General features: G+C 41.0%; 3 protein-coding genes and 2 non-coding genes across 11 annotated transcripts in view; 2 read left to right on the forward strand and 3 right to left on the reverse strand.

The window, feature by feature from the left end:
* Window positions 1-6,144, forward strand: part of LOC128310659 (modifier of mdg4-like) — a 45,370-nt gene extending 39,226 nt beyond the window's left edge. Inside the window, exons 5-8 of one of the 5 annotated variants that reach the window (XM_053032745.1) lie at window positions 2,432-2,601; window positions 2,681-2,855; window positions 2,967-3,147; window positions 3,226-3,381. In XM_053032745.1, coding sequence (XP_052888705.1) covers window positions 2,432-2,601; window positions 2,681-2,855; window positions 2,967-3,100 — 479 coding nt within the window. In that variant the 3' untranslated portion in view covers window positions 3,101-3,147; window positions 3,226-3,381. Of the gene's footprint in view, window positions 1-251; window positions 518-602; window positions 772-851; window positions 1,110-1,331; window positions 1,427-1,509; window positions 1,685-1,765; window positions 1,948-2,431; window positions 2,602-2,680; window positions 2,856-2,966; window positions 3,148-3,225; window positions 3,382-3,588; window positions 3,765-3,832; window positions 4,002-4,091; window positions 4,333-4,958; window positions 5,276-5,360 lie in introns of those variants that run through there. The other 4 variants (XM_053032552.1, XM_053032902.1, XM_053032479.1 and 1 more) reach the window with 4 other exon arrangements.
* A 1,933-nt stretch (window positions 6,145-8,077) lies between these two features.
* Window positions 8,078-13,777, forward strand: LOC128297731 (sorting nexin-12). The gene is made up of 3 exons (XM_053033422.1): window positions 8,078-9,190; window positions 10,641-10,736; window positions 11,568-13,777. Exons 1-3 carry the CDS (start codon window positions 9,014-9,016, stop codon window positions 11,796-11,798), a joined length of 504 nt encoding a protein of 167 aa, XP_052889382.1. The 5' UTR covers window positions 8,078-9,013; the 3' UTR covers window positions 11,799-13,777.
* Window positions 13,778-16,443: 2,666 nt separating this feature from the next.
* On the reverse strand, window positions 16,444-24,674 carry LOC128297166 (condensin complex subunit 1). 3 transcript variants are annotated; one of them, XM_053032756.1, is made up of 7 exons: window positions 24,493-24,674; window positions 23,948-24,398; window positions 23,144-23,867; window positions 22,674-23,072; window positions 20,376-22,601; window positions 19,163-19,553; window positions 16,444-16,839 (listed from the first exon to the last, which is right to left on the reverse strand). In XM_053032756.1, exons 1-7 carry the CDS (start codon window positions 24,605-24,607, stop codon window positions 16,775-16,777), a joined length of 4,371 nt encoding a protein of 1,456 aa, XP_052888716.1. In that variant the 5' UTR covers window positions 24,608-24,674; the 3' UTR covers window positions 16,444-16,774. The 3 variants fall into 3 exon arrangements, with proteins under 3 accessions (XP_052888716.1, XP_052888717.1, XP_052888715.1); XM_053032757.1 differs by lacking the exon at window positions 16,444-16,839 and adding an exon at window positions 17,003-17,356; XM_053032755.1 differs by lacking the exon at window positions 16,444-16,839 and adding an exon at window positions 17,003-17,866 and having other exon boundaries at window positions 24,493-24,673.
* On the reverse strand, window positions 19,687-19,768 carry Trnal-aag (transfer RNA leucine (anticodon AAG)). Its single transcript has one exon. It is a non-coding gene; the product is annotated as a tRNA-Leu (tRNA).
* On the reverse strand, window positions 20,155-20,236 carry Trnal-aag (transfer RNA leucine (anticodon AAG)). Its single transcript has one exon. It is a non-coding gene; the product is annotated as a tRNA-Leu (tRNA).
* Window positions 24,675-24,752: the final 78 nt, after the last annotated feature.

Genomic DNA, 24,752 nt, shown 5'->3' on the forward strand with positions numbered 1-24,752 from the left:
GATTTTTCGATTTTTAACAGCCTCATTAAGACAAGGTCACACAATTATTTCTCAAACGAGTTGGGCTTTTCATTCGAATTTTTGTTATGTATATAATACAATTTATTGTTACAGCATGCCAGCAGTAGATGGGTAACTCTTAACGACCAAGCAACAGTATGCGTTATAAAAAGGGGATTTTGGTTTTATTAATAATTAATGTGTTTAAATATTAACTATTTCTAACATAAAACTCTGGTTTATCGTTGCAGGATTGCTGCTAGAGATGAAAAGGTTGAAAAAACGGCTGGCAGAATTACAGGTAGAATGTAAATCATCGCAAAGCTCTGCCAACACCGAAATTCGCACCATTACTCGAAAGCTGAGAAACATCGACGACAAATACTACAGACAAAAGTGTTACAGTTCCGGCAAACCATTTACGATCAGTGGTTTCCCAATGCCACTACAATGCGAGGAAGATATCGAACGATTGGAACTGATGGTGAATCGAAATCCTAAGATCAGAATGCAATATGTAAGTTACGTTTCGATTTCGGTTTCTCGCCAACGAGCATTGAACATTTCATTGATCGTGGTATTTGAAATCTATATCTTCGCAGGTTGAATTCCTCCGGTGCATGAAAGCGTTCTGCACCGATATCAGCGAATGTTTCGGAAAGTTTTTCACCAGCGAAGCGATGACTGGCTTCAGTTGGAAGATAGCCCGGTCCAACAAAAAGGAACGCAAATCGTTGGAGCATTATCAGATATTTACCAGCTGTATGCTCGGTATGTTTGCATCGTTTTTAAGACAATCATAATAAGTGTAACTTGATTTCAATCTTTCCGTTTTTTTTTTGTTATTGCAGATGCCTGGCAAGAACATGGTTATGACAAATTTAAGCTAAGCAGTGAGCTGCAACGTATAATTACGATACTGAACAAACGCCAAAACGTCGCCAAACGTGATCGTTAACAGTATCGTAAAGAGTAGTGCCATGAGCGTGAAAGAGAAAGAAAACAGACGAAATTATCCAAATTATATGCATTCTTAAATTTCTATTCATTTTATAATTCTTTAGACACGTTCAGATAAGCAGTGAATAAAAATGATAGTCTAACCATTATATGTAATTGTAGATGAAGCCACAATGTATGTGTGAATTTATGTTTTTTTTTTTTTGCTGAATTACGCAAAAATGAACGATAAAGTTAACTTTTATCTGCAGTACATGAATTATATACTGATATTTGTCATTTATTTTTGCGTACATACGTTTAACTCAAACCATTGAATCAATCGCTATACTTGTTCATTATACTTCACATAAAAACGGTACCTAACGAAGGCATCATCGGATTTTGCTTCCCCCTGTCTTGCCAGGAGGATATCGAACGGCTCGAGAACGCCGTCCGCACGAACCCGACCGTGCGAATGCAGTATGTGAGTAATTTTATAACAGCGAAACAAAACAATATTTATATTATAAATCGCTTTTTCATCTATATCTTCCATTTTCAAAATAGATACGTTATTTAGCTTCTAAAAAGTCATCTACGGAGCGGGTTTCGAAATGTTTCAAACTTTTCTTCAGCCACTGGTCAGTGTACAATTTTAGCTTGCAGAGCTCAGAGCATCAAGCTGACAGCAGTAGTAAACAGTGCATGAAGGAGTACAAGATTTTTACCGAATGCATGTTAGGTAAGCATGGCATTAAAGGGCATCCCATTGTGATTGATCGTATTAAAATGCGTGCAAATAATTTATCATCCGCATTTGCAGAAGCTTGGAAGTCGCACGGCTTACATGAGACGCATCTGATCAACGAGCTACAGATCGCATTAACAGCGGCGTACGAAAACAGTAATCAGCATCATCACAAACGACGTAAACGTTCGGAATTGATACAAATGATGCTACGGCAAAAGCAAATTAAACTAACGAAATAAAAAAGGATTTAACTTTAGAAGTAACAGAACAACAGTTCTTCAAATAAAAAAAAATACTACAATATAGCCGATCCACTTTAAGGCAGACGAGTGAACAAACACAAACAATATTCAAAATGATACACTAACATACATTTAATTTGCTCTCATTTTAGTACTTACATCAATGCCGCAAAAAGATTTCGTCAAATTTGAAGCAAGAATGTTTGGAGTTCGATCGACTATTCAAATGCACCACGGGTACGATGTGTAAACTACGCTATACGCAAAACATGTGGCTTAATAAAGATCGGTGGATTATAGTGGCTAGTGAAGAGTGGCTTACGAAAGAGAAATTAAAATAGATCATCCGTTATGATTTATGCCTTTTTGAAATATACATGCTCTTACGTATAAATAATATGATTTATTTTTATTGTCCTGATAAAGTTAAACTTGTGTTGGTTTAAATATTCCCCAACTTACATTTTACTTACAAGCATTATTACTTTTCTTGCAGGCTATGATAAAACTCTACCAAATACAAAAATGATGATAACATTGAAGAAACCGAAAATGGCAAACGTGGGAACGATACCCCGTGCACTATATTTCCCACTGGAAACAAGTAACGATATCGAGTGTCTTGAGCAGTGCGTCAAGAATTCGGATGAGCTTAAACTACAATACGTAAGAGACGCTGTAGTTTGTAGTTTCCTTAGTATAAGCATTATATTTATACCACTTTTTTCTGTTATTTATTCACTAGGAAAAAATATTGCAATTCTTTCTGCAAAAGACACCGCTCAAACCTGCGTTTGCGCTGTTGCACGTGTTCACGGAAGAAGCGCTCGCGGATTACAACTACAGTGGCCACTGCAACTTTACGCGTGATAAGAAAAGGGCCATGCGTAACTACGTCATATTCACCAACTGCATCGAGTGTAAATATTGTTTTATCACATTACAGTTAGCATTTCTTGAAGAAAACGTATCAATTAAAGGTGTTTTTGTTTTTTTTTGGTCTTACCACTCTCTCCTTTCAATCCCTGTAGCTGCCTGGGCCAAAATGTTACCAGCCGAGATAAGAGGCAGAGCGGTTCGGGATGTGATCGCACTAATAGGAAATCGAAAACGAATGCGAAGATTAAAGGAAAAGAAATTGAAAAATAGAGAATTGATTGAATGATGTGAAGAAAACTCCCTTGCGTGACATTGGAGATAGATGAAGTATAAGTAAGCGAATGTTGTTCATATTTATATGCGAATATTCCACGTAACAATTCTTTTTTTTTCCCTTTCGTATTTCCGCAGAATGGTGAAGCATCCGTGTACTGGTGAAGGAATAAAAAATGGAGATGTTATTTTATAATATTACTATTAATTTTACGTTATAGATCGATACTTTTGTGTAATTAATTAAATTTCAATCAACTAACCGAACGCAGAACAACAAATCGTTGCTTCGTCCGTTCTATACAATGTTTTTTTTTTCACTAAATTATATACATTAAAACAATCATATGCCAGAATACATTGTAATGTTGTATTCGTTACAAATTTGTTTTGAATTGTTTTATTTTTGCCGATTGCTACTGAAGAAGAAAAGAAATTGTGCTTTAATTGTGTTATAATGCTAACAATGATGTACTGTATCGTTTTTTTCTTATTCCGCAGATGAAGTAAAATCCCGTGTAATTAAAGACAGAAACAGTGACACAATGATTCTTTCGGTTAGCGTTGAAGCTAATAAGAAGGATAACTATACAATCACGTTTCCAATCGACAGCGAGGAAAACGTTGAAATGCTGGAGGAATGCGTTAAAATAAGCGCCAGTGTGCGGCAGCGATATGTGAGTTTTTGTGATACACCTAAACTTACGGTTCTTTACACACGCTACCTTTATCAAATGTACCACAGGTGGATCATCTTGGTTCCGTGATGAAGGAAGGTAAAACAATCGGTGCAGTTTTTGGGAAGATATTTACCGACACCGCCATGTATAGCTACAATTATTCTGGCATCTGTAACAGAGGACCACGGCGTAAGGCAATGCTCGGCTATGTCATCTTTACCGAATGCATGATTGGTGAGCAGCGTGATATGGAGTGATGCCATTTTCTTTGCCAACACCCGAAATGACCAATATTTGTTTGTTTTTTATTTTTGCTTTTCACAGAAGCATGGAAGGATTACGGGATCGATGAGACGATTCTACGCGATAGCTTAACACTAATCATCAGACAAATCAATGGACGCAAAAGAAATCGGAAGTACTTCCTAAAGCGTCGTGCCAATCGTGATATGATACAAATGGAAGATGCTGATACGGAGTTGTCAATGCTTAGTTAAAACACTAAATTGCTGCAACGAATTGCACTTTTTCATACCAAACTAGTTACATGAAATAAAAAAAGACAGCTTGACATGAATAACCTAAACTCAATACTGTAGTAGTGATATTAAAATTGTAGTGTATGAATAATTCTACTGGCTTAGATTTTCAGAAATAAAGTATTTTTCAGAATCTTCAATGTGAAAAAGACGCAACCAATTGTGAGGTCAGCGAGTACTGTAGCCAAGGCCCCAAAATCCTTCGCTTATTGATGGTGAGTGTAAAATAGGAATAGGGAAATTATGTAATTATTAAGCACGAATCTCTTGCAATGTTATGAAACTTTGCTCCGCTTTTCTAACCAAACTCTGCTGCCTAATCTCTTTACAGATTACTGCGCACCAGGAACGTGTGGATTACGGCGTTTTTTCTGGAATTACTCTGTATGCCGTGGACCTCGGATAGATTGGATAGAGATCATCAAAACGGCAACACAATCAAGGTGCATGGATTAGAAGTTTGCAACGTAACAATAAATAATAATATAGTTTACACTATAGTGCTAGTCGGTACACAGTCGTAGTGGTGTGGTGCATTTTGTAATACAATATTTTAAGAATTCCGAATTCATTATACATAATTTTGTGCATTAAAAACCAATCGTAATGCGAATAGCGTAGTAACGTACTTTTCTTTCCCTTTTTGTTACAGTGCCACTGTTTAACTTAATGGAACCGGCCATTAAAATCGAGGAAGATAGTACGGATTTTGGAGAGTTTGCGTTCCTATCGGAACAGCACTTAATGGAGGATATTACGGACAGTATTAAGAAAAGTAATGCATCGAAAAAGAATAGCGCTTCGCGCAAGCGGAAGTTGGACATTGCCGAGCTTTTCCAACTTTCATCCGGTAGTACCACCGTCAGCCAGCGTAATCTCTTAGAGAAACCGTTTCCAATCGTAACGATCAATGAGCTGAACGAATTCGATACGCTGTTGCTGGGCAATCCATCCTTTACGGAAAAATGTGTAAGAATAGCCGCTGAACAAACACCCGTAGGTATACGCAGACCACGTTTGATAAAACCGCTCGTTTCTTTTCATTGTTTTTTAGGCACAAATGCTACACTCGGTTATTAGGGATGAAGGCAATTCGCTGGACAATGCAACGTGCCATATGCGGTTGCTGCTGGAACATGCGATCGATTATACGGTGATACTGCGCTATAGTTGGTACGGGTTTATGCCGCGATCACCCGCAGCCCGAAGCAGCGGCGAACAACACCCGTTTCGAAATCTGCTGGGCGTGATCAGTTTGCTGCACCGGGCAAGACAGCTACGGTTTGCGACCTGCAGCAGGGAAGAAATTAACGAGGGTATTGAGAAGTTTCTCAAACGAAAATTACGGTGCCATGCGCTGTTTGTGAAAAAGCAACAGCTAGCGAAACAGCAAGGCTAATGAGTGTGGAGATCGATCAGAGGTTTTGCGAAACCTTTTTTGGTGCCAAAATAGATGCGTTACAGCGAACCGGAACTAGCTTAGAAACTGTAACCAATCATAAAGAATCTCAAGAAAAGTTTCATTCTTTTCTACTAGCAGCTCTAGTCATTACATCGTTTCGTGATGGAAAAAGTGGATTGTGGGAAACAATAACAAGACGCCACCCTGCATATGCAAATTACTCTAGCTACACTATAATAGATATTTATTGTGATTTATTGCATACTTAACACAAATCTACTGAACTGATTGGGGAAGCGTGGCAGTATTTGGGAGGCAGTTCCCCCCGAACAATTCATTAGAAAAGATGACATCGTCACAGAATCTTACATCAATCTTTTTGTATTGATTCTTATCGGTGACATTTTACGAAGAATTATAAATGGAACGAAAGCACGAGTAGTTTGTAACAACAATAAACATGTGATGAAAGTTATCTAAACAACGCTCTTCTTTTCGCGAAATTCTCGCGGGAAATGCCTACTTTAAGCTTGTAATTTTGTCTACACTTTCTTTGTTAAGAACCTCATTACTATACCAATTCGGATAACAATAATGTAATTCGATATATATGTATAATTTATTTTGTTTTTAGTACGCATTAATTATGTTCTTTCTTTTTTTCTTTTTTCGATTAAACTCCTTTTATGATTCACAGTAAAATATGAGGATGAGACAAAATTACCAATGCAAGATAATCAGCCAAGGTTCCTAACCACGACCAGAGGGAAACAGGTGCTCGTCTTCGGTGGACACATTTACAAGGTAAACAGGTGTCGGGGCCGTATGCGGTACTGGGAATGCGTCAAGCGTCGTACGAAATTGCATTGCCCCACCAAATTAACGACCGAGTACAACGTGGTGCGTAATATTAGTGGCGGTAGACACAATCATTATCATGCAAAGCTAGAAATTGGACTTTTGGAAAAGGTAGCGAAAAATGCCACCGGCAAACATTCCTATTGATAAACCCCATTCTCACAGCAAGTGCTTTCATTTTTCGAGGTTTTGTGGTAGAAACAGACCGTCATGTAAATAGTAGAATAGTAATGGAATAGTAGAACATGGAAAATGCATTTAAAAAGCAGATCAACAGAACAAAACCAGCCTACGAGAGATTACTTTCCAGTACCAGTAATAACCGTATAATGAAAATGATGAGAAGATGTTACAATTGATGGGTATGTTTGAATGCATTTTGCTGGGCTGGTCATGGCACCGGACGATCCAGCTCGTAAAGTCTTTTCAGGTCATCCATATAGGCAGACGTAGACGTCCCCTAACTGAGAAGGAGTATTGGCGTCGATGCGATATTCAAAAAAGGCGGGATATTAGATTGGTAGATGACGGTGCTCGACTCGAGACTCCTGCAGCTGGCCAAAGCCGGTTGTATTGCTTGAAGTTTTGAGAAGAATAGGCGGAATTTTTAAAGGGGGCCTATAATTTTGCTACGGCATTATCGGTGTTAGAGAGGTGTACTTTCAAACATGATTTAACAACATTAGCAAAGTCTCGGAAAGAAAGCTCCTTTGCGTACACCTCAGAGTTCTGTTGCGTAGCCCTTAAACGGGCCTAGTAAGCTACTCTATATATAAACGTTTGTATGTGCTAAGGAGAACCATAACGCCACTACTTGAAGCACATTTTTTACGATTTACGTACATTTACGAATCCTGAGTAGTCCAACGACTTCTACAGTTTTTCGCCCAAGGTACAGTTACGAATCGGTACAGGTACGAATCGGTTTACTTCTTCGGTAACAATCAGCGAAATTTCCTAGAATCCTTTTTATTTTCATGTTGATGTTTAAGATCATGAACAAAAAAAAACGGTTGATTTCTGTGGTGAGCTTTTACTTACTGAACTTTTTCGAATTAAATAACATTTATAATGATAATATTCTTTTGAATGCGCTTTGCAAGGCCTTATTGGAAACCACGATATTTGAAGAAAATAAAAACGTAACAGGTAACAATGATCTTGAGAACATACGAACTGAAAACTGATTTTAAAGAGCCATTAATTAAAAGTAATGTAATATACAAGAAAACGAAACACAAAACCAAACCAAGTTTGTAAAAACGTGCACATGTACTGCTTTGTTGAATTTAAAACCCTAATTTCTAAAGAAAATTAAAAGGACACTCAAAACAATGGCTAACAAACACGAATTAAATCGGCAGTTGAAATCCCGGTACGCTAAACAAAGCCTGAGTACTCCACCATGTGCAGTAAACAGAGTGACAAACACAGAGAAAGAAAGCAATCAAACATCGTACATGCAAGACAGAGGCGGCATGCATTAGCAATGAAAAAAAAACAGACTGGATTCGTACGACGTTTGTGTCCCGTTAACTTTGTAACAGCGTGCGGTCGACTGTAGATGCATTACAGAGATACAATTTAGCGAGTCATTTCTTTGCCCAATTGAAAAGTGCAAAACATAAGTGAAAAAGTGCGAAAAAACTTTACCATAAATGTCCTTTCGGTTGAATCGTTGATGGTGAGCCATCGGGCTGGTTCTGTTATGTGTAGAAAAATCTAGAGACGGTGAGTCTCTAGAGTGTCTTACATACTCCGCATTTAGCGGCAATAAGGCCAGCCAACTTAGGAGGGTATTTAATTAAATTAGTTTCCTTGTGCAAAGGCAAACAATTGGACAAAGCCCTACCCACAAACAGTAATCCTACGGAGCCGAGTATTTTTTTATTCGTTTCATTCCGGCCCGGACTACTTTGGTGTGACAGTTGAGCAGCTCTGTGAGGTGTGTGCGTGTTGTGTTATTTTTCATCTCCCTGTCCACATACATTCCCCTGATGGTGGTGTAGTTGGCGCGTGCATATATGCGCTAGCAGTGTAGTGAAGTGAAAAAAATCTCTGATAATTCCGTTTCCTCCACCCGGGTGTGATAAGCAGTTCCTGGAGCAGTGACTTCCGAGATAGAAGTGCATCTCCTACACGGGCTCAGCATTGGTGGTGTTCGTACGCCCCTGTAGTGTTTCGGATTTATCTCCAAGAGCCCCCTGTACCATTCGGAGGTTGCTAAGTTGAGGCTGAAAATTGGTGTACCCGCTGACGCAAAAGAGAAATCTCATCAGCACAAACTACGGCTAATCTTTGCCGGGTTTGCAGCACCTCGGTCGGTCGGGTGCAGCAACGAGCACACGAAGTGTCCATCGCGGAATCATCATTTCCCGGCGGATTTTAACGGTGTAAGGTATCGCAACTCTAACTACACGGGGCTAGATAACGATCCATTTGCAACCATGATGGCGGAATCGGACAACACGGCTGACGCGACCCGACGGCTTAATGTGAAAAAACAGACACTCGACGATGCGTACGCAATCCCGGCCAACTTCCTCGAAATTGATGTCGTAAATCCGATGACAACGATTGCGGCCGGAAAGAAACGTTACACCGACTACGAAGTGCGGATGCGGGTAAGCGTTACGTTGTTCGGGATGGTGCTCTCTCAATTGACCCCCATGATAATACGGGCCGCCTATTCCTGTTCCTCACCATGATTCATTCAGAGATAAAATAAGATCGTCAAGTGAAACGAATCGAAAAAAAACATTGGTCAACCGCTTTGTTTACATTTTAAGGCGCACTGTCCGATACATTCCTAATATTCTGATCCCAAAAGATTCCATCGGAATCTAAACCCTTACACAGGCTCCGGAAACGTCTGGGAGCACATCCGCCTTAACAGACAATTTTTCATTCAGTTTTTATCTGTACTAGGCGACAACGACCCCCAATGAAAGTGAATCGATACTCGCAGTTCATGTACACGCCTCCCCGTCGAATGGCGTACGCAATGCTAACGAGGTTTGTTCCAATTGAGATAGAAGAAGGATGGTGGTTTCAGCGTATCACCAGCTCCACTAACGTGTGAATCATCACCTTCCCTTCGGTGAAGGTTTCCCTTCCTGTGACAGCCTCGAAACTGCCTTTGCACTTGATGATGACTGTTGAAGAAGATCTCGTTGTCCGTTGTCTGGCGATGTCTTTGTCCTTCTTTTCATTGGACCGCCGCGAGATGGCATAAAAAACCACGTGTTGCACATGAACGATTTTGTATCCCTTCCAGTTTCTATTGCATTCGACAGAAAGTACGAAGCGTAGAATGGTTTTATTCGCACATATCTCTTATTGAATTTTGTAAATAGCTCTGTAAACAGGTTTCGATTGACACTTACCTGTGTAGTGAGCGAGTGTGAACACAAACACTTCGCATCGCCGCATGGAATGAAGTTATTGACTATTTTTACTCAATGGTGATTACACATCACGTTATTCAAACGATTAATCAAGTGCAATGTGAAAGTGGCAGTTTTTGAAGTTTTCTAAATCATTGCTTTTATGGTAATGTACGACAACATCCCATGAGCTCCATTCGATGTACGATTGAGTGACAAACAGTAGTGTAAAAGTAGGCGTTTCAATTAGCAGTGGCGAACGAATAGAGTTCTGTCTACCGCCTTTAATGCAAATGTTACCAAGTTAGACCATCAACATATAAAAAAACAGTTCTAATTGATTTTGTGTTGTGGCTGCGACGGTAAAAGGTTATTCCTTTTTTTTGCGTAATGATTGCCTTTTTCCTTTCTTACTATATGCAATAAGGTGGTGGCCTAATATTCGCAATTGAATTACTGCCTGTTACATCAAATAATATTGATCCAATTATAGAAATTGTAGGAAAAACAAACAAACATAAACCTTTTTTGTTGTGTTTCCATGAGAGGTGTTCGAATGGTTACTATAAAAAAGCAAATAAACTAATCATCGATTCAGCTGATCCTCTCCCGTTTTTATTACCCTGGTGGTGTCTGAATGGCCCGTATTTCATTAGCAACCCCGTATTGTTTTGTTTCTCTTCTCCAGACAAACCTGCCGGTGTTTAAAGTGAAAGAATCTAGCGTCCGTCGCCGGTACAGTGATTTCGAATGGCTCAGGAACGAACTGGAGCGCGACAGCAAGGTAAGCTATTGCACTCGGCCGTTTTTTGTTGTTGTTGTTGCATTTTGTGTACATTAAACAATTAACTTTCCTTGTTGAATTCAAATACATTAATGCACGTATATAGTGGGTATTGAAGGTGGCAATGAAATAACCAAGTGAGAAATATACGCTTGAAAAAATTTTTTTTTAGTTCACCATTTCTTTAAATAGTTAAATAACTACCGCGCTTCCACCTCTTCTGCGTCTACTTCTGCTCTTGCCCCGCCAACAACAAACTTACGATGTTATATTTCTAATTTGTTTTCTTACTCACCAATGTTTTACAAAATAAACTGTTTCAAATTCAAATGTATAAAATGCAGTAAAACGTACATACCTTTTAATATGTAGACAAAACATACCCAATGAATTGTACAAACATTAATTCCAATTGCTTGAGCATTCTGGAAATAATTGTTTTAAAAGATAGAATTCATTAAACACCTCTTTGCTTATCACTTTCCATTTAAACGGGAACGGTGGTACCAACCGCCACGTTTTTTTCTAAACTTTAGAATACTTTGATTTAATTTCTTCTAGGCCTAAAATTAACGTGTAATTTCTTGGCTAAATTAACGTGTAATATACTTTGTTTTGTGTTTAATGAAAAAATAAATGAACAAACATGATCATCGTTGAGCGCAAATATACGATCGTCCACGGAACGGACGGATCCAGCAGCCACTGAAATTGATGAGTTGAGTTATAGATTCATCCAGCATGGTATTGGGCAGAAGGAATCAAACCAATAACTAACAATGTGTATACAATATTTTAAAACCATGTCTCCCGTCTGTTTTTATATTTTAGATTGTTGTTCCCCCGCTACCTGGCAAGGCGTGGAAAAGGCAGATGCCATTCCGCGGTGACGATGGAATATTTGACGAAAATTTTATCGAGGAACGACGAAAAGGGCTGGAACAGTTTATCAATAAAATTGCGGGCCACCCACTCGCGCAGAACGAACGGTGTTTACATATGTTTTTGCAAGAGGCCGCCATCGACAAAAACTATGTCCCCGGCAAGATACGTAATACGTAAAACGGATTGAACACGGAACATGAAGGTACGCAGAACATAAACAAGTGCGAGAGGAAGCTGGTGACTGCTGGGGTTTGGGATGTGCATCGTTGTTGCATTGTTTCCTCGTTTTGCCGTACATGACGCTGTTGATGATGAGAGCAGACCATCGTGCAACAGAAGTAGGTGCAGAAGGTATAGCAAAGTGTTAAAGAATACGAGTAGTGAATAAGGATTTGTGACCAGATTTGGAGTGGCAATGGAACGACACAGATCAACTATGTGGAAAAGTGGGAAGCTTCAAATAGGATGAGGTAGGAAGTCCATGAGAGCAAAGCAAAAATAGTACCCTACTGCTTCCCTAGCACCTAAGATGGTTTGTTGTGTATAATAAGTTTTGGTACATGCTAGACCAAAAGTGGAAACATTCAAATTTGACCGCCCGTCTTTGGTCGTGTGTTAAGCAATACCATAGAATTTGGCCAACAATCAAAGAAATCCTCATTATTTCCTTTCTCCATGGGATAAGGCGTTGATACTAAACCCGCGATAATTAGTGTTAAATTCCGTTTTGGTTTGGTAAGTGATCAATAGCACTATGCTTCCCTCGGTTTAAATAAACTCTCGGATTCGGATAACACTATCGATACCGACGTGGACATCGTTGGCTTCTGACTACTGAAATGTGTGAAATTGAACAGGTAGACTAATTTACATAATAATATTATGGAGGAAAGAAGCGGTAACGAAGCGCCAAAGGAAACCCTTTTCCTGCCTGTGCAGTATTAGTGAACGGAGGAATTCAGTTTTCTTTTTGAGTTTCCCGCAATAGATAGGCATGAAATCAAACTACTAAACATACGTCCTTTGCCGTGGGTGTCGACAGTTCAGGTGCTTGTCATCATTTAGGGTGTACTACAACTGATACTTATTTGGCTAGGTCGCCGATCGCAACAAAAACATTATTGAAGCGATTGAGTTCTTGAAGAATATAACTGTGCGTTTCCGAATACAAATTCAGAAATAACAACATTTCTAAATGGTGGTCACATTGTATAGAGAGCAGAAGGACAAAACTATAGGAAACAGTATGGAAAAGTAAACAGTTAATGTTGATTTGCGACGGGCGCTCTCTATACGATAAAGCATAAATGATTTGCAGTTGTTTCGTGAAAAATTCAACTATTCGATGTGCGATGTGTATAGTTTCGCCACTTTCTTTTGCTATTTAATATTTTAATAGCATTGTAGAATTCAAATTTTCTAAATCGATGTTGCCCGGAGCTGTTATTGCATTTCAGTAGTTGGGCTGTACAAAATTGTCATATCCATTGAAAAATGCTGCTTTGCAAAACAGCAAAAACGGCCTCTGGCAAATGTTATACGGCGTTGAGAAACCCGCACTTGCTAAAATGAAATTTATGTACACTATTATAAATCAAACAAAAGGCGGTTTCGCCGCTTCCGAATTGTTTATTCCCTGCTCATATGCCACTCCAAGTACACGGTGTCCCCATTCATATCACGCATTAGCACGCAGAGCACACCAGGCAATAGTTGTGGGAACACGTTAATTTGGCTAAATGCCACAGCAACAGCAACAGTTGTGCAGAAAAGACCCCTCCGGTGATAAGTTTGATACATTTGGTCAACAATTAAGCCAACCATCATGTGTGCACAGTGTAGATAACAATAACAAACGATCAAAATGCGTTCGAAAGTGAAGGAAAACTTTCAGACAGTAAGATGGAGTTGAAGAAAACTCGTTCAATCCGCAAACCCCAACATACGTGTGTCCCAGGGAACGAAACAATGCTCTGCGCTGAAATTTTACATACGCAAAAAGGGAGAAATAACAAGGATTAACTAGGAAAATTGGAAAAAAACAACGCTCTTGTGGTAGTGTATGGAATGCAAGGAACGAGTGAAAAAGTATTCAAAGGTGTGAAACAATATTGATGCAGTAATAAAACGAAACAAAAATCTTTGATTATTATTAACACCAGTTTTGCGCCAGTTTGTGGTAATAATACAAAGTCCCGAAAGTAAATGTGGTTTCTCCATACGATCCGTTAGTGTAATGAACAGTTTGATGATCAACCCCCTTGGAGGCCCAGGGCGGAATTCTAGTTGGGGCCTCTAATTTCAAAAACGACGAAGCCTCCTTCCTCCCGGGGTGGAGGATGGACATTGAGGCCCTTGAAATGAGGCAAAGCTAAAGGCGCAGTAAGAAGGGGCCCCTGAACTCACTTTGAATCATCCCACGGGTAGTTCGCGGTCAAATTTCGGCAGGGGCCTCTTGTGGTACTCTTCGGGGCCCCCTCTAGCATAAGGAAACTGGGCCTATGTATAGAACTACTACACACAATTTTTGGGGCTCCCAACACGGCGAGGCCCTAGGCGACCACCTACTCCGTCTACCGTTTGATCCGCCGTTAATCCCTTTTCTCAACTCAACCACGAATCCGAAGATCGAACTATTAAATAAACTTTTAATAAACACACAAAAACACTGTCCACAAAATACTTCATATAAACACGTACGTACGTAAAAGCGTTGTAGAAGAAAGCGTCGCCACCAGCAGATGCTGATCGCGCCTCATAATTGCATGCGGTTATGTACTGAGTATATAGTTTGCATGAATATTCCGGCCGGTGCCCGAAGGACGTGGATACCATACGATACGGATAAAGAGCAGTACAATAGATGTTAATATCACATATCACATATATCAGCAGATTGACTCGCGATACTGTTTGCCTCCCACATTCCCACATGGTTATTCTTCTTCTTGATGACAATCTTTGTTGGGGGACAACAGAGAGCAAAATGGAAAGAATTAAGTGTATTTAAGTATTTAATAAAATACTTATTGTAATGTATTTAATACCGTAATTATTTAATGTCCACCTCACAAAAGCTAGAGGAGCGCACGGTCTCTCAGTCGCCATTGCATATTATTTTAAAGCGCTTTTCGTTTCGTCGAAGTCTCCGCGCATGCGCGATCGGAGCCACCAAAAAGCGACCGGTTTTGTGATTTCTGACACCAAGAGAGCATCCATGAAAGGAGATGACATCAATCTGATCCGCACAAGGCTCCGCCATGTTTGTACATAACATATTGATATCGCATACTCACGTTATCATTCGCTTTGATGGTATCAGAATGAGAGATCTTCTACGATTGGCTATTAATTACACATACTATCAAACCAGGGAGAGCGATCGATAGAGTAAATAGCTCAGGTACTGTGGGGAGAATCCTCCGTCTCATTTCATCCATCCAGTTCCTACAGTGCGTCTCAAAACTGTACAGCAGGTAATTTTTTAATTATTAGGAGTACGAAACATGGAATGCCACTATTTCCGAAGATATTATTCATTGTTTATTGTTAAATTATTTCGCAATAATTATATCTCTTGTCGTCATGGAATACCCGGGGGTTTAGAAGGATTCCATACATAAATATATGATTTCAATACTCCTTATTGTTATTTCCATAAAAATAAACTTGGATGGAGTCATATTAAGGTGCTAGCACATTTGGACGAACGGAAAGAGAGGAAAGATCAGTCGACGGATCAAGCGCTATGATCACTAGAGGGAAGGGTACAGCTATATGAAATGCTGCCTGCTGGTACGGAAATTTGTGCTATCTCTTCGTTGATCATGCTCTCTTGGTGTCAGAAACCAAAAATTCCATCGTTTCTCGAGCGTTTTCGACGGACGGATCGGCGCAAAATACGAAAGAGATGCAGGATCCGTTTTGCCTTTTCCCCCTTCACTCTAATGCGTTTCATAGGAATGTGAGAGGAACGTTCTTTTATAAATCGTAATTCTCACATTCCGGTTATCAAATAAATTGAATTTATGGGTGTATATGGGTATGTGCCTTGCCTTGTTATCATTGACAACTAACTATGAAAGTAATTAAAGGTAAACATGGTTTATTGCTGCATGCTATTGCTGAGCACATTTGGATTGGGTAACATTACCAACCGGTTTGCTGCGCGTACGACGCGTTTACCGGATGCTGTGCGCAACGTCACTACGCGAACTGTTCCGTGCTTGCCAGGATGAACCGAAATAATACGCCCCATTGCCCACAAGGTAGGATGCATGTTGCCTTGTTTGACGATCACCAGTTGGTTTTCTTTCAGGGATACTGATTGACATTGCAATACTTGGCTCGCGCTTGCAATTGCTGTAAGCAAGTGAACCATGACTCCTTCCATGCTTTCAGCCCGAATAAATAGTTTAGCGACGATTATCGTTGGACCCAGCAAGCCGTGAGGGTCGAAAATCTTGGCTATATATGACAAAACTATCCGCTTTATCAATCCGCTTGGTGTCACAAGTAACAAAATTGGCCGATTCCGGGGCATTTTGTCCCAACTTCAAAATTCGCCAGGGGCCTCTTGTGGTACTCTTCGGGGTCTCCTCTAGCATAAGGAGACTGGGCCTATGTATACAACTACTACACACATTGTTTTGGGGCCCTCAACACGGCGCGGCCCTAGGCGGCCGCCTACTCCGCCTACCGTTTGATCCGCTGCTGGTAATGATGGTGAAATTTGATGTAATGTAATGTAATTGTGAATTTGTACCGGCGCGCGAAGTTAAATGTGAAATGATGACGTTCATCTGGAATCGGGTAAGTTTTTAATGTTTGTATTTATTTTGCTAAAACAGTATTTCTTTTAACGTTTATCCTTTAAAAAGTAATGTTAAAATTATGTTTTGAGGCAATAAGTTACTAAACAAATTTCAATACGCGCAACGCACAGGAAACACACACGCATTCTGCACATGAGGAACACTAACACGCAATAACGGATTGGTACAGTCTTAAGCACGCTGTTCGGAAACAATGGTCGGCAAGAACAAATTAGAAAATCACAGGTGAGCCAGCCCGAAACAGAAAATTTAACAAGAATAAGGAGGGACACGTAGGATGGAGATGCGTGTCCTCCCGTCTCGCGGGTGACGTTGCTACTACCGTTTCGTTTTCCCACGCTTCGGTGGAATATCTTCCTCCTCCTCCTCCTCCTCCTCGTCATCTAGAAGTGAGAAAAGAAAAGGATGGGAGGAAAAAAGAAAGAAAACTTATCACAATCGAACGGAACACTCTTACTGAGGACGGAAACATTATGCATATGCGAAGTGCAACAAGGCTAAGTACAATACACAGAAGGGGGATGCACCGAATGCGTGTGTTGGAAGTGATGGGTGATTGGCTGGAGAACGAAGAGCGAGTTGCGAAAAGAAACACATAACTGCATTGTACCGTGTGGTGAGAACAATTAATGAGTCAATCGAGTGGGTATTAAAGGACAATATGATTAGTATAAAGAAGGATACTCTTGTTAGTGCACAAATAATGCTAACGTTTCGTCAAAGTAATGTACAAAAGTCCTTGTATTGCCAGCACACTTTTACGTACTTATATTTAGAATCTGTAAACGACTGACACCCACCCACACACACGCACACAAATCATGTACACAATTTACTATCATTATTATCCTATTCCCCCAAAACGCGATCGCTTGTACCCAACTGCTGTACTGCCCGCGCCTGCAAAAGCAAAACATGTTAAAATTATCGTACACTAAAGTGAACACTATATGGATGCATTTCAATGCAATGGCTTGCAGATAAAACTTGTACTAGCAACTATTCCAACGTGGTGAAGACTTCCTTCCTCTCTACCTACATCCTCTTATACATAACCCACCCAGCAGTTTATGTAAAAATAAAGTTTATAAAACCATATTAGCATTTAACATAAAACTTTTCGTAATAAAATTTTCTAGCTGTATGCGTACCCGACATGATAACCAAACAAAAATCTATGCTACTCGTTTTAAAACTGCAAATACGTGTGTGTGTGTGTGCTATTGGGTTTTTAGGGTTAAAAACAAAAATTGTTGGCTGCAGTAGTAGATAAAGTTAAATCTAAACTATCACTCTTTCTCTCTCTCTTACTATCGCTCTTTCTCCCCTTTCTTAAACATTATCATTCCTCTCCCCTATGTTTAGCGGCAAATGTTCTTTTCTTTTTGCGTCTAGTGTCGGGTTCAATGTCTAGAACGAAAATTGAGAAAAAAGGGATACATTTTATTCCAGTGCAACACATAGCGATACCCAAGCAGATTATTTATTACAAACAAATGGGCAGAGAATGCGCGTTAGATTTTTCATATTTTTCCGACAAAATATGTATCCATGCAAAGAAACACACAAACACAACAGAAAAATATTGGTGGACAATAGTGAAATTCCATAACCAAACTCCCCAGCATTCTTACGAGTTGTAATGCAAAACACTAAACATGGTTTTAATAATTGTTTCTAGAGTATTAATTGTATCATTGTATTGCTTTCCCCTGATGATTGTATGCTTACGATAAGTCTTTCGTGTTATATGGTGTTTCCGATTCAACTACACTCTCGCGGTACCGACCGTTTCATCCATGCGACTTCAGTCTGTTTTAGTTTTTTTTTCTGTACAGCTGATTTTTTTTTGTAAAACAACATAATCTTAAGACATTTCCGACGATTATGTTGTAGAAAGTACGATTAAAAGCTACTAGGGGACCCTATTTACCAAGCCACCAAACCAAGAGAGCAACGTTTAGCTAATCTCAAATGCACGAGAAAAACATACAACCTGTAAGAACAAATATTTAACTTAGTTGCAATCAATATACGAACAAATAGAATACCAAAATACAGCAACGTAGTATTTAATATAATACAAAACTACGAACTCTGTCGCTCGAACTACGAAACAACAAGCAGAGTGTTGTTACCTTTCTGTTTGGATATCAAAGAAAATAATTACGGCTTTTCAGACATTTCCTCATTCCCAATTTGTTTACCGAAGAAAATACGTTCTATCCGTATATCATCTACATAGAATAATATAAAAACCATGATAGAAACACCATTAAAGAGGATGCATTAGATCGTTGTTGTAAAAAAGAAGAAAAACAAAGCACTTCTTACTATGAGACATACGATTTCTTTAATCAAAATTTTAATTCAATCAAATCCTCCACAAACTCCACAGCGCGAGGATAAACTAAAACATCCACCATACTACCCACCCCATGTACGGAACACAAAAACAAACGTTGCTTCTTTCGGCGGGTTCTTGAAAGCGGAAGCATTTATGTCCTGCCACGTGTGTTAATATATTGTGCGCGCGTTTGATGCAGTGTGTATGTATGTATGGATGTGCCGGTTTATGCAAAAAATAGGTTTACTTCTAATTTACTTATTGAAGGCGAAACAAAACCTGATATTTATGTGTATGTGTGTATGTGTGTAGGGCTAAAAGCTACTTTAGCAACCGACGGGATGACGTTCGACCATTACCTGAATTGTCACTTTCAATAACTTTGGTAATCTTCATGTGCTGGCGAGCCCGGGCCGCGGCACGCGAACTGGTCGCGGGTGGCAGATTTTCTTCCTCGCTGTCACTCTGCTCCTCGTCGGACGAGATTTGCTTCGTGCCCCGCCGGCCGGCGGTAGCGCGACGACCTGGCGCTGCCTTGTTGTTGCTTGCCTTCTTGCCTGCTTTGTTTCCGCCACGGCTCACGGTGGTACGTTCCTCGGTTCTCGCGCGTCCCTTTCTACCGGAAGTCGTAGCAATTTCACTGTCCGCCTCATCCGACGAGCCGGCTGTGTTGGTTGCTGCTGCATCCACATTTTCGTCACGCACCTCCAGGCATTCCTTCAACCGCGTATCAAATTCGACTACAGCGGTCTATTGTGGTTTTATTATGCATGAAAAAAACAGAGAAAAGATAATTATTTGAAAATAATCTTCTGTACAGCTTAGTGATGATATGCAGAAAGGTGAAATATCACGAACACGTGCAAAAAAAAACGATACCACTTGGCAGCGGTGGGATTCGAACCCACGCCTCCGAGGAGACTGGTGCCTTAAACCAGCGCCTTAGACCGCTCGGCCACGCTACCTTCCCGCCGGAGCGGTGTTCAATTGCCTACAGGCTCTTTCGCACGCTTCACACAAAGCTCAGGGTTGTAGTCAAGCCAGTCTAGGTGCAAGTGCCAAAAACATTATCAATACAATAACCGAATTCTTCCATTCGATAATTATAACATGATAATTACCCAACCAATTTAAAACTTTTTGCCAATATTCTTCAACACGTACGAACAAACACTGTGCGTGTAATTAAAACATACATAAAATAATTAGTTCACATTAATATGCGTTAAAAATTAAAAATAATTAATGTACAATAATAATAGTTGGTAACGATTCGTAACAAGTTATTCAAAAGATCCTGGTCCCAAATTGTACAGCAAACAAAAAATCTTACAAAAAATTTTTCTCTCTGTGGCAGCGGTGGGATTCGAACCCACGCCTCCGAGGAGACTGGTGCCTTAAACCAGCGCCTTAGACCGCTCGGCCACGCTACCTTCTTACCCTCTCCACTCTAAACGCGCTATATAAAACTCACGACATACTTTCGTTACTCCACTACTCGATTGTGTTGTTTACTTGCTGTTTTGATCAACAACCAATCATTGTTGTATAGAATCATTGACACACACTTACCTTTAGTTCCACCTTTGCCAACTTGCTCGTGTTACTGATGATCGTCCGGAATGCTTGATAAATCTCTTCGTGCTGCACCTTATCCTTAAAGCAGCTGATGTTTTCCGTCAATTTCTTTATCGTTTTCTCGTTGTACGATAGCAGCGATAAGCAAAATGCAATATCCCGCCACTGGCGCACCTCCTTTGTCACCCGGAACCGTAGGCACAACTTTTCCACCAAACTCTCAATCTGCTTATCCTTGTTGATCAAACCGATAATGTATCGCATAATGATATGATACTTTTCCTCCTCCAACTGCAGGCTCGGATCGCTCAAGCGGGAAATGATGTCGGGCAGCACGTTGTACAGGATATTCGATTTGTTTGCAATCTCCTTAAAGAATTGTTCCGTGATGATGCGAATCTCCTTTACCGAATCGACGATGCAGAGGGCTAGGTCCGATATTTGACCCTTGACCCGTATCATCTCGTGCAGAATCAAATGCGACAGCATCTTCACTGCCGTCATGCGCAACTCCACGTTCTCTTCGTGCAGCGTCGCGTACATGTGCTTTGTCCACGGTTCGGTCACATTTGGAAAACGGAAGGTAAAATCCGAAAGCCCGATCACGATATTGCATTTGATGTCGTTATTTTTCGTGTGCTTGAAAATGTTCATCAGGAACGGCATGTTATCGTCACAGAACTTGGACGATACGGCCATCAGGCGGATCAGCGTTAACACGGCAGCCTTTTGCACCATGTCATCCTTATAGCGGTTCGGGAACTTGCACACCTCCAATACAGTAGGAATCAGTCGGTTCAACAGATTGTCCTTACCGTACAGTAGCTCCTGCTCGCAGATATAGTTGATTTCCTCTGCAACGGCATCCTCTGCTGTAGCTCCGCTCAACAGTTCCTCTTCCGGCTCCGTCTGATCGGGTGCATTCCGGTCCGTTCCGGTCGAACCGGACAGACGTTTCAGTGCATTGCTCGCCGACACGTTCATTGACGTTGAGAGTGTTTTCCGCATATTTGCCACCTTTCCGGTATTGATCACTGACGCATTCATATTCTTATTACCTGCCAAGGCGGCATTTTTCTTTTTTTGATTCTTTAATTCCTCCTTTAGCTCCTGCCGGTACTTCATATTGCTGTACACGTCGATATCCAGATAAATCATCTCGCGCATTGCAACATACCCGATCGTGAAAATGAATCGTGCCGCCAGAAAGTGGGGAACTGTTAGCAGCAACTGTTCCGGTGGCGTTGCAGTCTGCGATGATGCGCGAATGGTCGGGTCTTGAGTGGATCCCGAAATTTGGCTCATCTGCGAATTTCGTAGATCTTCAGAGGTTGTTTCCACCATGCTCGTGTCGCTTAACTTTTGCAACCGCTCGTACAAAGCGACCACAATCGACTGGGTTAGAAGATCTGGCGTCTTAACCATTTTGTAAATGAAATCAAACACTTTCGTTCCGATGTCGTCGAAAGATTGCACCTGAGAGCAGAAGAACAGCTTCGTGTACAGATCGATTACGTGCTGAACTGTCGGTGACGAATGTTCATATCGCTTGTGATATTTCGAGCTGTTCGTCGCCTGGGGAACGGAGTTCATAAATAACTCCAACGTGGCCACAAAAATACGAGGATCACGTCGACCGCGCTCCTCTAGCCCAATCGATTCCAACAGCTGTTGGTTGACGGTTACAACCGACGGTTTGGCCGCTGAAATCATTACCAGCAGCTGAAGTGCCTGTCGTGACTCTTCCGGAGTTACGTTTTCCAGCTTCATTGTGTAGATTTCGAACAGAACCTGAATGATCTGTGCATCGATATCACCATTCTCGACCCACTCCTGTACGAGTACCTCCATTGCGGTATACTGACCGCGTGATAGATTCGTTAGGAATTGGCTCAAATTGCGCACTACCTTCACAGCGTGTCCCCGTCCTTGCAGGTCAGTTTCGAACAGTACCCGCTTGTACGCCGTAGTTACATTCTCGCGTTTCTCTTTGTCGGAAGACCACACAAGATACAGCATTTGCTGCATACCCTGTTCCGTACCCTTGATACTGAACATATACGCTGTCGTAAAGAAATCGATCGCTCCATGCACATCGGACTGGGCCTTGGACATAAGCATCTCTAGCAACTTCGGCACGGCGTTCGATATCAGCTCCGAGAAACGTATTGAGTCGTGGAGAAAATTTACTACTTTTTCTGCCTTCTGAAGTTCATCACTCTGCAATCGAAAGGTTTTGGTTTTTGGTTAGAAAATGTATTTTTTTTTCTTTTGATGATTAGGAATTATTACCAATGCAGCATCCGAATGACCATGAATGTAATAACTCTTCAGAAGCGTTATGTAGTACATGCACTGGTGTTCAAAGGTCATCTTCATTCGCTGCTCATTATTGCCGAGTGCATAATCGGCCCGCTGTACCAAGCGTACCAATTCATTGTAGTTTTCTTCCTTCAGAAGCGTTAAAATACTCTCGGAAAGCAATTTCACATCAGCCTCGGTTGCCGTTTTAATATCGTCTGGCTCTTTGCCAAACAGTTCCGTGACAATCGGATACATTTGCACCACGATGTTCTCCCATTCCTCTTCCACTGTTTTCATTTTAGTGTTGTGCGCCACTACCTGTGTGCGAATATCCTGCAGCTTTTTGTCTTCCTCTTCGTACTTCACCTTTAGCTCAGCTAGTGATAACTGAAAGTGAAAGATATTGTGTACAGAGTAGTACAAAGATATAATTATTTCAAGCTATTGTTAGGATTTACCTTTGCGGAAAAGGGATTATGCTCCAGAAACGATTTGATCAACGCAATAGCCTGTTTTCGCACAAGCAGCGCCTTATCCTCCAAACGTTCGATGGCCGTATGCAGCACTTTATGAATCCAGAGAAGCGGTACCGCATTGTTCTCCTTCAAATTCAACCAAATCTGTAACACCTTCGAGCGCACATGCGCTGATATATCCATCATGTGGTTTAGCAGATCTTCCAAAAACTCGTCACGCGTCTCTTTTAGCTCATCGGACATATCTTCTGCCGTGAGTTCGCTAACGATCGCCTCGCCCATGATCTGCAACACACAGTTCCGTAGTGTGTACGAGTCCAGACTCAACAGTTCCTCACTCAGCATCGACAGATGCGGTATCATTAGCTTCGGCGCAAGCGTACCAAGTTCGAGTAGAAAAATGCTAAAATTCCGTGCCGTTTGCGAATCAGCCGAATCCACGCTCAGCCGTTCGATGATTTCCTTTAAGATCACCGAGTAAATGGTTTGAATACTGAACTCTTCGTAGAGCAGCAAAATACCAGCCGCAATCGAAGAAATCGCAGCTTCGCTGTTTTCGAGTATTTGCAGAATGCGAACCGGGAATGACAGGGAGTGATTGTAGCGCTTAATAGCTGTACCAAGTATCTGGAACACACTGTCCGCGGAATTGCGATTCCGCACGTACGTCTGTTCCAGCGTTCGGTAGCAAACATCACAAATTACACTGTGAAACAGAAGAGTTTTATAATTTGTATATGAGCCTGGGGTACTTTCACATCCGTGCCTTTCACAACTAATACTTACTCTACGAACGATTCCTCACAGACCGGTGGTTCCCACAATTTCTCCAGCGGAAGCTGCATCAAATTGTACAACTGCACAATGCACTGATACCGTTTATTGTCCCAATCTAACGCTTCAACCTGCTCATTAACTAGCTGCTTTTTGTTTCGCTTTGCTATCACCTTCTCATTGGCGGTATTTACATGGGAATCAATTGCCTTTACCATACCGTTCACCAGAAAGGCCACCATTTTGAGCGCATTTAGCGCGGACTGCCGATCGGTTGTATCCATCTCCTTCTGGGACAGCAGGTCTGCCATCTTACAACCCAGCTTATCGAAAGCATCGTACAGCTGTTCGTAGGCGCGTAACAGCTGCGTCCCGGATAAAGCTTTCGCATTGTCGATCACCGAGTAGAACGTATCAAAATGATCGAATATAGCGTACGGGTCGCTCGTGACTGCGCGAGAAGCTGCAGAGTGCCGAAGCAACATGGAACATTGTTAGTTTTTTTTTTTTATCATCATGACGCGCTTCATGGCGTAGAGTTAAATATGGTAGCTTACCCTTTAGCGCATTCAGGACTTCGGTGGCGTCAAGCACTTGGCCAACGCAGTAATGATTTTTGTCCGATCGCAGCAGCTCAGCTCTTGCCCGTGGTGTGATAAATTGCCACTCCATTGCATAGCAAACTTACAAATGCCACCGAAAACAACGCACTACTCACAAGAACAACGCGATAAATTGAGTCCGTACCGTTTTCTTGTTTTTTTCTTCTGAACGCTACGCAAATAATGCACTGATATAGCAAGCCGCCGTTACGCCG

The sequence above is a fragment of the Anopheles moucheti genome, chromosome 2 (genome assembly GCF_943734755.1).
Source record: "Anopheles moucheti chromosome 2, idAnoMoucSN_F20_07, whole genome shotgun sequence".
NCBI classification, from domain to species: domain Eukaryota; kingdom Metazoa; phylum Arthropoda; class Insecta; order Diptera; family Culicidae; genus Anopheles; species Anopheles moucheti.

Coding starts and splice junctions, on each gene's coding strand:
- LOC128297731 (XM_053033422.1), top strand. CDS start 9,014: ATGATGGCGGAATCGGACAACACGGCTGACGCGACCCGACGGCTTAAT. Junction 9,191..10,640: donor ACTACGAAGTGCGGATGCGG/GTAAGCGTTACG, acceptor TCTCTTCTCCAG/ACAAACCTGCCGGTGTTTAA. Junction 10,737..11,567: donor AACTGGAGCGCGACAGCAAG/GTAAGCTATTGC, acceptor TTTATATTTTAG/ATTGTTGTTCCCCCGCTACC.
- LOC128297166 (XM_053032755.1), bottom strand. CDS start 24,607: ATGGAGTGGCAATTTATCACACCACGGGCAAGAGCTGAGCTGCTGCGA. Junction 23,868..23,947: donor TGTGAGGAATCGTTCGTAGA/GTAAGTATTAGT, acceptor TCTGTTTCACAG/TGTAATTTGTGATGTTTGCT. Junction 22,602..22,673: donor GTCATTCGGATGCTGCATTG/GTAATAATTCCT, acceptor TTTCGATTGCAG/AGTGATGAACTTCAGAAGGC.